Below are 18,712 nucleotides of genomic sequence, written 5' to 3' on the forward strand. Positions count from 1 at the left end.
AACTTGTTCGATTTGTGGAAGTACTTCTCCGATCGGTGGCTTCGCAGCCACACGACTGTTTGCGTCGGCCAGAAAAAGTTCGCTCTCTTTCACAAATGTCTATGTCAACACTTGGTGGAACGTGTTGATGTATTTTCTCTACACACCGTTGACAAAGGAAACAAAATGCCATCAATATTACAAGAATGCAACCACATATCAGTAAAACCATCGGAAGTTTCCACCAGATATCATCATGAACGAAATTATTGACCGCCTCCGATTCAGAACCTTTAATAGATGCGTAGCATTCTTCCGGTGTGATAAGCTTCTCTCCCCAAGATCTGAATGCTTTCTTTGAGTGCTGTTTATTGCTACTTTTTGGAAACTGTTCCCTACATTGTGTACAAACTTTATTAAACCATACGGTGCACCGCTTACTCTTAGGATTGTAGTTGCACAAATGTTGCATCTTCACTCAGTTGAATCGTCAACCAAAATCTTTACACTTTTTTTACCTCAATGAACCATTTGATGGGAATATGTATTTTATTTATTTAAAGTTACTGCAATACCTTGACATGAAAGTATCTGAAATAGAGACTTAACTTAAATCCCATACTCGTCTTTCTATTTAAAAAATAAGTCAGTTGTTAAATATTTATAATAAAGTTATGCGAAAATTGTATATCTTTAATTGTGGCACTTCAAACAACATCAGGTTCAACATTCATCATATGTGAGATATTTTTAGTACATTTGTTTTTTATTTTTTATATTAAGTTTTCTTGTTTTACGTATGTTTTACCGTACTTAAATAATATTATTAATATGTAAATGCGTTCGTATGTTAAATTGGAATCCACACTGAGAATTTGCAGCTAGTTAAAAATTGATACTTAATATATGGATATACATATGAATGTATTTACGAGTAGTTATGAACCTTTAGGGATAAATGTAAGATTTTGCTTCAAGATCACTTTCGTTTCATTTTTGTGTGCGTGAAATAAAGCTACACTTTGTTAAACAGAGCTCTATAATCGAATACGATTTAATGGAGTTTTGTGCAGGAAATACAGCAATTCTCGCGATAATAATCATAGCTGCATAGCTTCGCCTGTACAGCCCATTTACAGTTAGGAAAATGATCCGAGCATTCCGTGGCTTCATCGTTTTGGATTAGTTCGTTAGTTAGATCTGCGTAAAAAAATGACATAATTAGATAAAGTTCTATGCAGATAAATAATGCACTAATGCACTTTAAATAATAATTTTTTTTATCGAATTCTTGTTTTAAATAGTTGCTCTTATTAATAGGCGAACTTAAGAATGAACACATGAAAATATAGGTATTTCCGAAGTTATAAGTATATTGAATCTTTTTTGCAAACTATTGTTTTTGCAACGAAAATGATGCATTAAACGGCAACTTTTAATCAACTGTTGCAAGTCAGCATTGGAAAAACTCCTGACTCCTATCAGTTTATTAAATCAAGGTTTTGTTTACTTACAAATATATGAATGTAAAATCAAATGTTTTATTTATTACCTTCGCACTTCTGCGTATTACAATTACGATAGATGTGTTCCCTTAGCGCATATCTGCACTTAGTAGATTCTCGCAGAGCATTCAGCTTCTCGTCGTACTCAAGACACTTGACACTACGCCGTTGAGTGCCTCCGTCACAGGATCTGGTGCACTACGAAACATAAATAATTTCACAATGAATTCCAATGGTTGAATGACCTTACAGTATGACTTACCTCTGACCACTCCGAATAATGCCAACGAGGCGCACAATAGGCAACTTCGTCATGTGAGCACTTCTCCATTACTTGGGGCTTTAAATCTGCCTTACATTCCTCATCATCGGTGATAAGTTGATTCTTAATACAGAGCACCGGCCGACTACGGGTTAGGTTGAAGCAATCTCCGCTACATGGTGACCACGGGCCCATGAACCAGTCTCCTACATCACATGCAGTTTGAGTACAGGGTCGCCTATTCTCCGGTATGTCTCGGGGATCGCAACGCTCGGCCTTAGTTTTGGGTCGGTCACAGAAAATGGTGCGATACTGTATGCCAGGTCCACACGAAGTAGAACAATACTGATTCCACTCGGACATTAACCAAACTGCATCACCCAATTTCTTTTGAGTCCTGCTTCGAGCGACATGTGTACCATTTATGGAATCGGAATGAGAATGCATGCGATATCGACCGGAATTGCGACGTCGACCTTTAGGGCACTCGCACTGCTTCTCACTGGGCGGCTGTTCCTCCATGCAAGCTGCTTTGTCCACATGAATCACGATGCCAGATGCCAGCTCTTGAACACAATTCAAATCACGACGGCGCACTGCCTCGCCGTGCTGGCAACGGCACTCGCCCCAGTCATCCATACGCCAATAGGCGGGACATGGCTGAGTGTTGCAGTGCAGCAGATTCTCATTGAGGACAGGTTTTTCTGAGTGGCTGCAACGACGCTGCGACCAATAACGCACAGGATTCTCGCGGACACAACGCACAATTGGGGTTTGGGTACCGCCGCCACAGGATTTCGTGCATGAACTAAAGCCAACCACTTTCCAGTTGAATTTTCGCCTGCGTCGTTGGCTACTTGACGAGCTGCCGTCCTCATTTCCACCACCTGATTTCAAGAAGCCATCGCTGCTTTCCAGTGACATTTCGTTCTCCTCAGAGTCAGATACAATTGGGAGCAAGTACTCATACTTAATGCCCGGATTCATTAAATTACTATATACCTGTGTAGAACATTGGCAAATGTAAGTGAAAAGAAATTGTTTTTTATTTACATACTAGAAGAGTTTGTTCTCCAGTTTCAATACAACATATACGACTATATACTGAAAAATAAAAATGAGTTTCTTACCAAAAGTTCTATAGCGTCTTTGATAGGTCCCGTGCAAGTGATCCATTCTGTTACACCCTCTCCATTTTGAACGCCATCGATACGGTGATAGTCGAATGTAGCGCCAACAGCCTCATAGGAGCCGCTCTCAGATACTTCATTCTCTCCATTGAATATGCTCTTCTGTTCGCTTGTGCGCAAGACTATAGACATATTGTAAGATTAAGATTAGTTTCCAGATATGTTAAGCCCCAAGACTTACCAAGTAAATTTGCACTATTTTTAAGTTCAGTAATCGAAATATTTGAGGCTCCAGCAGGAATTGTGGACACATGCACATAGGCGTCCTCCGGCAGTGGATCACGTGTAAATATCCCAGTTACGGGTCGGCAAAGCAAGCCACCGCAGCTAACTGAACCACTATTCGCATACAAGCCTTTTATGGAGCCATTTGCCAGTACGGCCTGAAAAGAACATCGTTTAGATTAGTCAATTCGTTGAGATAAACAGCAATGGCGCAAGGAGAACCGAATGTTTGCAAAAAGCCAATTCGCAAGTATGTAAATGAAATGGTTATATATGTATGTACATAGAAGAGTGTTAAAACTTTGTGCCAAGAGGAAACGTTTATAACAGACAAAAGGAAGCATGTCCGACCCCATGAAGTATATACATATATTTATTGTTGATCGGCGTCAACGTGTGTCGATATCGACAATACCATTTGTCTGTCTGTATAAATGAATATAGAGAGACTATAATATAGAGCTAAAATGTTTTATTATTTAAAATAGTTTCATTTAGTTTTTTCACTCTCATCTTCCCCCAAGCAAATAAATAAAACCGATAGCAAGCAAAATTTTAAAATTAGTGACTCGATTTTGGTACAACCAATAAATTCTATAGTTTATATATATTATACATATTTGGTTGTGATCAAAGTTAAACGAATAATTCAAAAAAGGAATCGTTTTATAAAATCCGAATAGAGGGACGAATAACCCGAACCAAAATATTTTATTTTTTAACGTGAGTGTTTCTTGAAAATCTCAACACAATGAAATTATAAATTTTTTAAATTTAATTTTAATACTAATATTATATTTAAATCTTTGTTGCACTAGGTGGTTTTCATAAAACTGTCATTGTGTCGTGTAACTAGGTCATAACGACTCTAAAATCAACAATAAATTTAAAAGTCGGACTGACGCACATTCCAGATCCGTCATTATAGCAATTAAGAAAGCTACAGTCGAGTGTGCTCGACTGTAAGATACCCGCTACCCTTTTTTAATAAAATAAATATATTGCTGTATTAATTTTAAAATATACCGAATTAATATACCACAAAAATGCTAAAAATATGTCAAAGTTTATTTTAGGTATATTGATACAGTGCTACATTCAAAATATACCAAATTGTCAGTCAAAGAATCTAAGAACCCATTGTAGGCGTTTTCTCCATTTAAAAGTTGTTTTTTAATATCTTCGACATTTTTTTATAATCGCAGCCTACAGGAATAGTAAATACTATAGATAGAACAAATTATATCTCTATCTCTTATAGTCTCTGAGATCTAGGTGTTCAGACGGACAAACGGTCATGACTATATCGTTTTGGCTGTTGACCCTGATCAAGAATATATACTTTGTAGGGTCGGCGATGCCTCATTGTGCGTGTTACATCCATTGCCGGTAGGAAAAGTTATAATACCCTTCTATCCTATGGGTAGCGGGTATTCAAAAACTACACTCTATGATTTAGATAATGGGCTCTCAGTGTGCACGGTTGCCATATTCGGTACATTTCAACCAAAAATGGAACATTTTAATTGGCTGGTACATAATTTATTTCAGGTGGTACACAATTTTATTGCATGCAAGTTGATAAACCTTCGGTAATTGTACTATTATGCATAAGTGATGACAAATTGCAAAGAATTCTTATACGATATGATTGTAAATCGCAACCATCTCCAACGATAATAACAACATAAACTCACCACACACGTCAACGCCAGGTGCCAGAACCAAGAGCAAGGCATATCGAATAGATTCTTCAGACGTATTCGGGATGATTTGTAATACTTAAACCGTTTGATCTAACAAATCTTTTTTGTTTATTGCTTGCTCTACCTTAATGTTTTATTAAGATATTATCGTACTGAAAATATACACATATGTATATGTAAACAAAGAGCAGATGCTATCGCAATCCAAAAATTAAACTCTAAATCACACCCGAGTAAATTTCTAAATATGAAGTACGAGAAACAAGCTTTGATAATGTTCCATTTGAACTTGAATTATACTCGACTCTAAGTGTCAGATGCTTCCGGGATAAGTGCAAATTGCCAATATGCCAGCCAAGTCTTATAGTGAAGCGTTAAACTCATAAATAGCCGATCGCTGAGTGCTGCGCGACTATCATCGGTCTATACAACACCATTACGAATGGAGAGATAATTCTCATTTAATGGCATTGAGGCAACGGCAGCATTTGACGCACTTTTGCATATTTACGATGGCTACATTTCACTTGGTTGTTGCTCTTTCGTTGTTGGTTGTTTACGACGTGACCAGCGCAAGATTAAAGTGCTTTACCATACCCTCTATGGTAAACACAAGGGGTATATTTATTTTCTACTATTCAAATTTTATGATCAATACACTTTAGAACCATTTAAAATTGTTTTTTTCGTTGCATACTTTACAGCTAGCTGAATAAAATTTCGAAAGAGCATCCAAAAGTCGCGCATCTACTCGTAAGATTTTAGTCAACGTACATATTGTATTCCTTTTAACGAACTTGTAATTATATTTGTCTTGGCCTAGATAGTCCTGTCAGTGATCAAGGTGATCCACCTTGAATGCACATTTATAAGGGACAATGATGAAATATTCTATTACGATTAGCATAAAGTATGCTCGCAAAATTAGTTTTGATTGTCGTTAGAACGAGCAGCAAAACGTTGAAGTAGTAATCTGATCCTAACTAGCTTTTGACGAGGAAGAGATTTTCCGATTACGAGTGAATCACTTAATTATGTGGCAAACACATTACAAAACCTCTCATAAATTCGAGTTTATTTAAGTGACAGATTAATGTGTTAATAGGCTATTTAACACTGGCAGAAATTGAGTCATAAATTAAATGCTGATAAGCTTCTTATACATTTAAGATTATAAACCCAAACCTATTTCTTTTATCAGCACTATAGATATTGAAAAAAATTTATGTTTGGACTACTTAAAAATATTCGCAGTGTTAGATGGCATGAACTGGGGCTAAAGACATTGACACACAAGTGGAGCAGTTTCATTAAAATAGCCATAAAACTAAAAGCTTATATTATAAAAATAATCGAGAGATTAAGAACATGGCATTATAATGACTAACTATACGATTCCATCTGTTTACATATAATATTTTATATTTGGTATTGCGACATGATGCAGCTTTCTTATGCAGAGAATAATAGAATACAGATTCAGAGAATGACGTAGCTCTTCATATCAATAAATAAAAAAAACAAAAAAAATTCCTACATTACGCTCTGAATGTCGCAAATGGATTTAATTAAAGACATTCCAAGATCTTTGTATACATACATATATAATAATTAAAATTAGGCCTAATGTATTATGATTTTGTAGGCTCAAGTGAAATTCTCAAGTGTTTCACAATGCCTACAAAGTTGCAAATTCAAAGGCAAAAAAAATGAAGAAAATCTCGAATGAATATTTTAAATTAGAACAGTCTTTGACATTTATAAGTATAGTTTTCACATTAGTTATCCCTTAGAACTTGATTTATGTCGTTTTTGGAATATTAGACCGCCAAGCACGTTCACACACTTTGCAATACTATATTATATTTATCAAATCAATAATTAAACAAACACGATTACACCATTTAGAAGAACAATAACAGTTGAAAAGAGCTACTACTCATGTAGCATGTAGCGATCGAACACAATTTATTCCAAACCCATCTCGATCCATTCAAAATATTTGAACTAGTTTGATCTTCGATTGGTGTGCGACGACGTATGCGATTCTATCAAGTGATAGAGATAGGCGTGTGTTGCGTGCTTCGATTCGCGTTGCTTACTAAATATTCGGCAAAGCGATCCATTTATTTCTAAAGAGTTTTCATAACTCAGAGTGCGTGTGTGCGGGTGTTTGACTGTGCGGTAGTGCGAGTGTGTGTGCGTACACAATCGGCACTCTTGTTGTGTCCGATGCCTAGAAGAGTATGGACAGTTTAGTATCGAGTATTCGACTCAGTCAGTGTGTATTAGGTGACACACATACAATCACACTTCTGCACACATATGTACATATGTACCTACACCGCAGCTCTTCAATTTTGTTTTTGTCTTTGCACTGAAAATGGCGTTGACTAGCCAAAAAGGTCGATGCACACAATGTGATTGACTCGGAAATACCCTGAGACATTTCTCATCTGCATACTACCGTATGTATTAGTTATTCAGTAATCAATCAGATATACCCATTTGCACTCACGGTACAGGGTGTAAAAGGCTTAATGAAGAACAGCACTATTGAAGACACATAGATATATTCTGTAATTGAGATTGCTTTTTGATTTCTGCGACTGAGACACTACGAATAACTAATGACTATCTTGTATTCATTTGCATTTACATGCTATGCGAAAAATAATAAAAATGCTGAATACTAATGGAACGAGTATACAATTGGGTCTACTTGTTAATTAATGGACCTATTCGTAGCACAATACTTGTGCGGTTCACATTGACTGCCAGTTAGTTACTACTATATATCTTCAGATTATAGAAGTAGCAGGGGTTCTCGTAATTGTTCGTTTTATTTTATTAACATTCACCTTGCAAATGCCGTCGACACACATAGCACGGCTCGCGTAAGTGGACTTGGATCGATAATATTCCGCCGGACGTTGACAAGGTGTTCCATCAATAACGGTATCGTTGAGAGTGGCAAAGTATTTCATGCCTAACGGCTTGCAGTTCAGTTCACACTCGGCATCGTCTGATCAAGAGAAATTATGGAAACAAATCACAAATAATATCGTTAAATCTTATATCGTATACGATTACAATATCAATACATAGTAAGTCTTGTATTAAGAGAACATATTCTACCTTTTATATACGGCTCCCAGCTGTATTGTTGACCCTGGAAATCAACTTTATCGTAAGCAGCACACTGATATGCACGTATATCATCCGATTTGAGTGGGCATGGCACATCATTGCACAACTGATAGCGCTTCGATAGTCCAACACAGCTGTCACTCGGATATGTTTTGCTAGTTGCAGAGTTTCTGTAAAAAAAATAATCACAAAGCATTGAATACAAAACTGTTTTAAAGAATATAATAATATGGAATAATAAATTTTCCACTTTGCAATAATTAAAAACATATTAAATCATTATTGATAATTTACATTTTTAATAGACCAACATCTTGTCTGGCTCGATTTGTTCGACAAATTTAACACAAATTCTAAATAAACAAGTTTCGTATCTCTGATCTTGTTTGCGAATCTCTGCTAACTAATAATGAAAAACCCCCCGAAATAAATCAGTTTCTCATAAACTTCAGTTCTTTTTGTGTTTTAAATGTTTTTGTTTATTACAATTATTGAAGCGAATAATCGTTGATGTTGATTATGATACGAAAAAAGAGAGATTTAATTAGTTTCAGTAAATTTCTTTTGCAAGAATTCAGTCAATGGAGGATTTCCGGGATTTGTGATCTCATAGAGAGCCTTCTGCTTATCTTCAATGGACACTTCATCGGGAATGGCGGCTTCGGCTTGGGCCTTCAGAGCCTTGATTTCGCTACCGAACTGAACCTCAGGATCGGCAAGGACCTTGGAGAAGAACTCAACAGCACTCTTCAGATCGTGGTTAATCTTTGGTAGAGAGTCCTTTTTTCAGGAAGCTGACAAATTCGGGACTGAAAGTCTTTTCGATGTTCAGGAAACCATTTTTCTTAGCCTCGAAATCGGTCAGTTGAAGGAAACCCTCAAGTTCAGCAACGGCCTTGTCAGCGTCAGCCTTGTGCTCATCGCCCTTCAGGTTCTTGTAAAAGCTGATGGCAGCGTTAATATCATCAGTGAGTTGAGCATTCTGCAATTTGGATTGAACAAAGGTGCCAAAGTCAGGAGAGAATTGCTGCGGAACTTCCTGAATCAGCTTTTGTTTTTCATCGAAGTTCTCGGTCTTCAAGGCAGATTCATAGATTCCGATCAGTTTCTGAAGATCTTCCTTATGGGAACCATCGTCAGCGGCAACGAATTTCTCGTACTTCTGTAGCTGGTCGCGAATATGGTTATTTAGTCCTTCCACTGGTTCCTCGGAAAGTACACACTTTAAAAGAAGTAATCCTAAATTGAGATTCTGTTCGCAGAATTAATGGTCATCTAGTAGTCGACCTACCTGCACAACAAGTGCCAGCGATATAAGGCAAATTTGAAACAATTTTGACATTGTGGAATAAAACTTGAATGCACAACAACCCGAACGCGTTGATCGCCGGAAACTCACAGTATTTTAAAACTCAGGTCTCGTATTTATAGCAAAATCTGTTCTCAGCGTTGGGGGTTTTTGGTTGTTGTGGTCGATCATCAACACAAGCGTACAAAGTCTGGCATTGTTCAGATTCGCCTTGTTGAGATTTCTCTTTAACTCAAAACAAGTCCAAAAAAGTAGTGTGAGACAAGTATGACAAGTAAGACTCATAAAATCGATATAGCTTGACTATGAAATACCCTATTCTCCCTTCGCAGAGATATTGAATTCAATAATAATAATCAATTCAACTATTCGGATGCAGTATCAGGATTTAATACAGTATTAAAAAGATATACATTAATTATAAATCTAAATGAAATAGTCGGCGTAATAGAGGACTCTTTATAAAGATGCATGCATAGATAAAAATAGATTGTTTACCTGTGCAGAATACCCGGTGTTCAATATGAAAAATCATAATCAACAATATGTATTTGGGTTTTGTTGAATTATTCAGTTATTCCTTCATTAAGGGTGATGTTGCGGAACGAGAACCGTCCGTCTGGGACTTAATTTCTTCTAACGGCAAAAATATACAATTTCTTTTACTACATATGATACTGGTTTCTGTGCCATGATATTTCTATCTATTTTATAAGCCAATACAGACAAACTAACGTTCGCAAACATAGTAGATTAGTTAAATCAATAATTATCTATTTCAGACTATGATAAAAAAACGCCAAATTGATTTTTTATGTACATTTGACGGAAAAATACAAACAATCTACATGCAGATGATCAGTCAGCAAGATAATCAAATACCCTGTAGAAGACAACAACTCGAGAAAAAGTGCCAGCGATTAGAATATTTGTATTTTAAATAATCACAGACAACACAATTTCAGGCAGATTAATAATATGTGGGTCTGGAGAAATTTCATACATATTGTTTAAAGAATTGAGTAATATGTCAACTATGAGAGTATGTCGCAGTTTTCAAGACTCTGTCGTAAATATATTCTAAATGTTGACAAAATAATTAGCATGATTTACTCTTCAGGTAAAAAGTACACTAGCCGTTTAACGAAGAGATCGTAAAACGAACAACTATGTTGAAGAATGCCGACTTTTTAATACGCTTTTAAATAAGTATATCAGTTCAATTATCAATTATGATTCTATAAGGTTAATACTCCCAGACATATGGATGGATTATGGATATTGAGAAAAAAAACTAGGCTTTTGAAACCCATATAGAATACAGATCACGAATATATGGCCATATATAATGGGAACAAAAATAAAAACTTCGTGACAACATTTGAATTCCCTAATTATTGTGAAGTGTACAAGAAAAACCCAAGCTCAAGGCAAAAACCAGTTTGCAGTGATGACTAAAAATCAACAGTTGCAGACTCTACCCATGATACAATATACATATATATCTATATGCATATACATATACAACAAGACTATAGTGTATCCCAAAAAGAATGAAAACATCAATAGAGTTTCAGATCATATAATCCCTCTACTAAATGTAAGCTAAACAAAAAAGTTTATCAATAAAAGTACTTACAGAATAATACATCACTTGTTTACAAAACATGTTCTTATATGAAAATTTTCCTTACAAGAGGCAATTTTATTATTATTGTGGGGGATTTAATGGATATTTTACGTTCACAATGTCACGCAGATCATGATAACACAGTCGTAGTCAGCGTGATCTGGCTCTTAAATTGTTTTTGAGTAGTCGATTTACAATACTATATGTGATGTTATACTTAGTAGAGGTCAGTTTGCTTATAAGCATTAATAATGACGTCGTTAAATTAGAATTGCTAATTAAATAGTGAAAAAGAACAAATGAGTTGGTATCACCGATCCGAAGGTTACACAAGCCTGGTACTGCTTCTGTTCATATGCATATACATATATCATAAACGAAATGAGTATTTCTGTGACGTCGAATACGACATTCGCACACATTTAAAGTGAAAAAAAACACATATAGTATGTATGTAACAGCCAGAAGGAGTCATCTCTGACCCCATAAAGCTTGATGAGCGTCAACAGACGAAACGATATAGACATGTCTACCTGTCTGTTCCTATGAAACACTGGATCTCAGGGACTATAGGAGATACACCTATAATTGTCGATAGCACTTGTTATATTTACACGCAGATCAAGTTTATGTCGACAAAAATCAAATAGCAAGTGTAATTTTGAAGATAGAAACGCGATAGCACTTATAATAAAAACTACAATATGATTCCTGGTTGCGATCTGATATAATTTGAGAAATAATCTCGTATGATAGAAAACACTTACTGCTACTAATGGGGTCTCAGCTGCTTTGCCTGACAATATAGTATGTCTAGTGCTCTATGGTATATTTTGAATGTAGTACTATATCAATATACCAAATATAGTCTTCGGTATATAGAATATGAATATGGTTTTATTGAAAAATATGGAAAATGGTTTTATTGAAAAAGGTAGCGGAAATCTCACAGTCGACTCACTCGATTGTAGCATTCTTATAAGTTTTTGTTTTAACTAAAGTTTAAATATATCGCTCTTGACTACATGGCACATTTTGGATAATTGTTCGATTTTAAAAATAACCACAAAAAATTAAAGCAGTGTACTTTACCACCCTAAATAGAAATATAATATGTTTATTGAATATTCATGAATGTACATACCGGTCAATACATTTTCGTATTTGGTGCATCACACCGCCTCCACAACTCCGCGAACACTCGCTCCATGGACTCCAACTTGCCCATCTTGGATAAGGCCGCATCTTGGGTTTTGACTTCTTGGTTGTGGATGTTGTGGTTGTTGCACTAGTGCTAGTCATGGATGGACTCCCAGATGGAGTCGGTATCGGCTCAGTTGCCTGAGGTGTAGCTAATGTTGGTATCGAAGTCGAAGTCGAAGTCGATGTCGACGTCGTTGTCGTTGTCGTTGTAGTTGTGGTTGCCGACGTTGTCGAGATGTCTGTTGGATTAGATGACGTAGTGTTACTGACGTGTTCCTGACGCGCATTGCTCAGGTTACGAAGTAGAATCGTATGCGATGGTACCGTTGGCTCCAATCCATCGTTGGCTTTCATCGAGGTGGTTTCGTTCTCCACATATACCTCATTTATACTGGAATTTTGTTTTCCTAATGGTTGTTTATTTATGCGCCATAAATTTGCTGGCTCTATAGATGATTTCCACTTTGTGAATTTTTTCCGATCCGACTTATGTTTATTATGTGTGTTTAGCCATTCTTGATGTTTCTATAATGTGCAAAATAAAGAGCTCAATTTATTCCTCAGCACAAAATATTCATATAGAATAAGTATTTATACCTTTATGCGTTCTAGAGTTGATGAATCCGCTACTATTAATTGGGCTAAGGCTGCAACAATGAGGCAAGTGCTGCGAAATATAAATTTTATATAGCTTATATGAAAATATGCAATTAGGATAGAATACTTCGAGAAATTTTAACAACAATTATTGGAAGAAGTTTTCTTTACACATTTTTAATTTTTTTAGCTGAAACTTACGTAAATATATAAACAAAATTTGCCATTGTATTGCATTCATCGAGCGTATACTACATATGTAAATTGTTTGAAATCTGAAAGAAAAAATAAAAATCCAAAAACATCTCAATTAGCACTAAAATATAGAAATTGGTTTTCACACCTAAATCTTTAGATACAGCAGAAGCAGTGACCGGGCTTTATGAGTTTATTAACCCAATCTATCATGAAGATAAGCATGAATATTAAGAGTTTCCTCCCCTCATAACTGAGAGCTTTCACTTCGTTCGATATTGTAATGATTGGCAATTTGTGTGTAATCTAAACGGTAGCTATGGGAATTATTTAAGCTATTAATTAGTAATTCACAGTAGATGGATTTTCCGTTAAAATGCAATTAAAATAATGTATCAAAATGCATTCAAGTATCATCGACTTTTTTAGAGCTTCACAAACTATACCCTAGTATTATTTGAAAAGTGCAATAAATTATTAATCATTTGTAGACGCTAAAATTCTAAATTAAACTGCGATATCTCTAAAAGATTATTCGTACATGTGCATTCTTCTTTTTAACGACATATTTCGAGTGTATAGTTTATTTTACGGATGCTTTTACGCATAGCTGAGCCTAGCAAAAAATAAAAATGGAAAAGAGCAAAATAATAATGAGAAAGACCGCATTGAAACATGTGATCATTAATCTGCTCGTAATTTGCGTTGACTGCGACAGAGTTTGACACGCCCATCCCTCATCTATAATGAGCTCAGCTCGACTCAGTTTAGCTCAACTCAGCGCAGTTCAGTTAATTTCAGTTCGGCTCAGACGAACGAACCGATACGAAACTTTACGAAACATTTACATTGGCACATTGTCTACTATGGGCTGTGTTCCCAACGGTCTGCCAACGATTTGAACAGTCGGGTGCGACCGAATTAACTGCGTAGATTGACTTTTTGTGATAGCATCTGAAATTTTCGGGATGAAAAGAGAATATTATCGCATGCTCATCGGAAGTCGTTAGAACGAATAGACTGGGGCCTATGCTTGAACACAAACAACACACATACCTCTATATATCCGAATACAGTGAAACTTCCCATAGCGAACACCTCTATTATGCGGACACCCCAGTCAAGTGTACTCTTATTCTGTTACACTCACTTTTTTATTATTGCATATTGAACTTAATTGGGGAGGCCACTCCTGTCGGTGAGACCGTACTTTTCCGCCCTAAAGAGATTTCACTGTATATTATTCTCAACATATTTGTTAGGTTTATTATTTTGTGATTCAAAATAAAAAGAACGCAATATATCCTTCTACCTCATGATCTGAAATTTATTATCATGCATCCTTTCGTTAATTCGTAAAAGGTCGGAGAGTGAGAAATTAGAGATTGATATTCGAAGTAAATATAGAAAATGACCAGTTGTTGTACATATGTATGTATGAATGTATACTGCACATATAAAATACATATTGTAGTTTCAGCAAATCGCCCGTGACCATGCTACAAAAAATTGAAACAAACGCGATAGCGAAATCGACAGCACAAGCATTTGTTGGTATCGTTAAATAATTTGGACATTTTTGAGTAATCGTGTTTGTGTGCATGTGTATGGTGTGTAGTTCACATGAGAAGGGTGTGTTCACAGAGAACTTCACCCAGTTCTGATATACTCATATACAGGCTAAATAGATTCGTCTGAAATGCTATAGTCATAGTACTATTGACCTTCATGGTGACTAATTCCCAAAGTGAATGTTTCAAAATTTGGCATTTGCTACTTATACCCCAGTTTGTCCATAATAGGAATTCTTGGCATATTCGTATTGTTACGTGAGAATCTTTTTTTTTTAGGTGGGTTAAGGTTGGAAACGTAGAAATTGAACAGCCACCGATCAACTAGAACCATCTTGCGTGTTTTGCTATATAGAGCAGAACAAATAACCTTTGTGGTCTCGCACACTAGTCGAAGATCACAAAATTTGGCTTTGTCATAATGGATGCCACCTTTTTTGACACCCTGGCACAGAAACAATGATTAGGATGACGAGTTAAGTGGGCATTAGTTTACCACGACATTGTCCGGAACCATATATTTTTTAAAAGTTGCAACAAAGCTTCAATAACTTCTATGAAATGTTGCTTACAATCAAAGTATCCGCATTTTTAAACTCAGTCGGAGTTAAGAGCAACTTAATTTGATAGATATGCATGCATACATATTAATTGATTTGTATTTGCCAAGAAAGTTACTCAAAACATTGACAGCTGTATGAATGCGCAAATGTGTATGCATCTTAGTTTACTGGTGTGTGTGTGTGTGTTTACTCGTATGTTGCTCGGATGCTTAATGAGATGCAGAGAGTGCATCAGCGTTAAGTAACATTAATGAACCCGCGCACTTCTCAAATATGTGTCAATCGGCCCATTCCCATTTCAATTCCATTCATTTGTCAATAGACTCAATGCGCGACGGACACACTGACGGAGGAACAGACAGAGAGAAAAACGCACAAATACACACATACATATGTATTCGAAATTCATATTTTAATGTTTACAAACATACGAGTACAGTGGCACTTGAAGTTGTGAACAGTCTCTTACAAATTTAAATACTGTGAGAAGTGCCAACTTAACTAGACACATACGTATACGCAAGCGTGTATGTGTAAACATACATTTGTAAATACTTCAATGAAAGCGACAAATGAATAGATCGGATATACTTAAAGTGAATCCATACGGAAACCGAGACACTTGAATATAATTCGCATGAAAAGAACAAATGCCACATTCTCGCATTCGTACTGCATTTGAAGTTCTTAAGTCTCTTCCATATATGTTACATACATATGTATCCTACGATTATTTATGGTTATATTTGTATCTCTTTAAGCATGTGCACCCAGCTCGTATGAGTTCCCGCTCAACTCTGCGAATAATTTGTGAATGACCCAAATATAAAACATTGCTTTTTAATCGATCTCCGGCAAACATTTAAATTAACAATAAACAAACAAATAAAATGCAAAACAGCCGGCTATCGTTCCTCAACATTCCGCATATCATTTCGAAACATTATAATTTATTGTTGTAAATACTGTAATGAATCGAATAACGGAAGCATATGAACCAGATTCGCTGCATTGAAAACGATTTTCGTTTTAGTTTTGAATTCATTCGAGTTTGAGAAAGTCAAATATGAATGTAAAATCGCCAACAGTAAAAGCGCTTAGAGAAAATTATCCAACAGGAAAATATTCTACAAGAATACAACACAAACTTAAACCATTTCTACTCTTTGATAGTCACATTACTATAAACTATACCAGTAATAACATTTTGTGACATCATGCCCCTCGGCGTCAGATTAATGGGTATGGTCGAATGCTACCTACAAAACTTAATGTCTTCATTCGAAGCCGTCCACAATGATCTGGGTGCCATTGTCTTCGCGAAGACAATAAACTTGTAAGATTGATTGATGCACTTGAAAATTATGGCAGGAGGCCGAGGCAGAGGCAGAGGCAGTAATGTCATTGGGCCATAAGTGCATTTTGTAATTGTGACGTTGCGATGAAATGCTTACAGCTATCAAATTCAATATATTTCAATCTTTTTCTCTGTTTTTTTTTCTCATATTTCTTATGATGCAGCTTAGCACTGTTGCACTTTCAATTCATTATACTTGCCCCTGCCACAAACACGAACACGAAAAGTTACAGAGGCACACTTCGAATGTATGCAAAAGGGGTTTACTTTAAATTCACTTTCATTATGGATTTATTGTTGTAATTCCGATTGTAAGCTTCTTAATTTGGGTGCTTTTACCTTTTGAATATATCCAAGTTTTGTGATTCAGTTCATCACTACTCTAAATGGTATAACTTTTTAATATCACATAACCTACACAAGCAGAGTATTTTAGTAATTATAGAATCTATTAATACAAAATATAAATTTTTTATTACAATTTCACAAAGCATATTTCAAATAATTTAACAATTACCCGCAAATGTATTTGAATAATTCTTGACTTGTTTTTAAGTTGTTAACATAATTTTTCATTTGAATCATAACAAAAATGTATTTTAGAATGTAAATAATTATTTTTGAACAAAATAAATCTAATAACTCGATTTTATATTTTTGTTTTTTTTTTTCGAACGGAAGCATAAGCTATAATGATGCTTACCCACAAATAGCGATGAACAATTTGCTTTTTAATTGATCAAATTTCTCACTAAATATTCACTAAAACATAGTTAAACATCAATGTCGTTGTGCCTAGCGACGTTGATGAATCTCATAATTCATACAACCAATATGTAGACTTAATGTAATCAACTGAAAACAATCACACAATAATTAATCATATCAAAAATGAAATGATTAGTTCGCTAGAAGAAATCGATGGTGCCGGGAGATATAGGGGAGGACGAGATAGCGCTTAGACTAATATTTTTGTTTTAAACCGCCTCCAAAAAAAGTGTTAAATACGACTTTGTTCCCGTTATATTTTCGTTTCAATTAAAGCCGCCGTCATCATCGCGTGGTACGCAAATCCAAACTAAAATCGCTGGGAAATCGTTTTGGGAATTGAAGCGCGATGAAGACAGCCTCAGTTGCTGCCTCTGCCACAGGCACAGTGACTGCGCAGTCGCCGCCGACGCAGACGCCAGCATTGGGCAGCTACTGCCTGGCGACACAGAACTGTAAAAGCGGGGGAGGTGGGCGGTGGCTGCGTCCATGTCGGTCTCGGTGACGATGGCTTTGCAGTAGTAGCTAGGCTGGCGACGGCGCGCGCCCAAAAAGTTTGGATGATGCGTGCTTACATTGCGAACGCACAACAGTCATGGAAGTGTGAGAGCGAGAGTGTGTGCATGTGTGTGAGTTGCGAGAACGCGTATTAGTGTGAGTGCTAGAGCAGAGAAGGAATCAAATAGTACAACGAAACGGTTGTTGTTACGCACTAACAAAATCACAACCACACAGCTCAAATATATACATATATATATATAAATATATATATTCGTAATCCTACATATGCTTACTACTCGTATGTAAATCAAATATACACATTGGTTTATCTCAAGCGGAAATGTTGGCTAAACACTATTGTGCGCAACAGAGTCACAAACAGGTGCACTTACATTTACATACACACATACGATGTGAATACATTCACAAAGTTTACTATAGAATTACACGCACTTTGAATTTCTTTGGTAATCACATTAAATATTTGTTATGCTAATCGCTCGAGGTTCTGTCACAACGGTAATGTCAACTACAGCATCAAAAAAAGGCAAATCTCTAAAAGAACAGCAAGAAAAAGCTGAAATTCCATTGCAAATTATACTAAAACTTCTACTAATGTATATTATTATAATATTTGAATAATTACTTTGCAAATTATTTAAAGCTCTTTAATCTTTTTATCGCAGCTCTTTAATCTAGATATTAGTGTAATTAATTTTTATTTAGAGCGATTAACAACACTCCACAATATACTAATATAAATAATTGTTTAGAAAAATAGGTTTTGTGATACCTTAAAACTCAATATTATAGCAACATTTTGTGTTTACAAGAGTATAACCCGAAAGATACGAAGATATTAGGTTATATTTATATTTGGAATACAAATTATTGTAAACCACTGGCATATTCATAGTAACTTATCTTTTTATTCGCAAATTCATTTTAGGGTTAGAGAGCACACAATTTGGTATGACTCACTGCAATAGCTAGTTTTAGAA

General features: G+C 35.7%; 2 protein-coding genes across 3 annotated transcripts; both read right to left on the reverse strand.

Annotated features, from left to right (window-relative positions):
• Nucleotides 1-637: 637 nt before the first annotated feature.
• On the reverse strand, nucleotides 638-17,497 carry LOC132783626 (thrombospondin type-1 domain-containing protein 4). Of its 2 annotated transcripts, XM_060788923.1 has the most exons (11): nucleotides 17,146-17,497; nucleotides 12,958-13,031; nucleotides 12,757-12,826; nucleotides 12,101-12,684; nucleotides 8,006-8,187; nucleotides 7,729-7,892; nucleotides 3,118-3,319; nucleotides 2,877-3,058; nucleotides 1,747-2,748; nucleotides 1,532-1,682; nucleotides 638-1,179 (listed from the first exon to the last, which is right to left on the reverse strand). In XM_060788923.1, the coding sequence occupies exons 2-11, from the start codon at nucleotides 12,981-12,983 to the stop codon at nucleotides 1,034-1,036; spliced, it is 2,709 nt and encodes a 902-aa protein (XP_060644906.1). In that variant the 5' UTR covers nucleotides 12,984-13,031; nucleotides 17,146-17,497; the 3' UTR covers nucleotides 638-1,033. The 2 variants fall into 2 exon arrangements, with proteins under 2 accessions (XP_060644906.1, XP_060644907.1); XM_060788924.1 differs by lacking the exons at nucleotides 7,729-7,892; nucleotides 8,006-8,187; nucleotides 12,101-12,684; ... (1 more) ...; nucleotides 12,958-13,031; nucleotides 17,146-17,497 and adding an exon at nucleotides 4,859-5,029 and having other exon boundaries at nucleotides 641-1,179.
• On the reverse strand, nucleotides 8,470-9,421 carry LOC132783629 (uncharacterized). The gene is made up of 2 exons (XM_060788935.1): nucleotides 9,309-9,421; nucleotides 8,470-9,239 (listed from the first exon to the last, which is right to left on the reverse strand). The coding sequence occupies exons 1-2, from the start codon at nucleotides 9,357-9,359 to the stop codon at nucleotides 8,778-8,780; spliced, it is 513 nt and encodes a 170-aa protein (XP_060644918.1). The 5' UTR covers nucleotides 9,360-9,421; the 3' UTR covers nucleotides 8,470-8,777.
• Nucleotides 17,498-18,712: the final 1,215 nt, after the last annotated feature.

This window comes from Drosophila nasuta, chromosome 2L (genome assembly GCF_023558535.2).
Source record: "Drosophila nasuta strain 15112-1781.00 chromosome 2L, ASM2355853v1, whole genome shotgun sequence".
Lineage (NCBI taxonomy): Eukaryota > Metazoa > Arthropoda > Insecta > Diptera > Drosophilidae > Drosophila > Drosophila nasuta.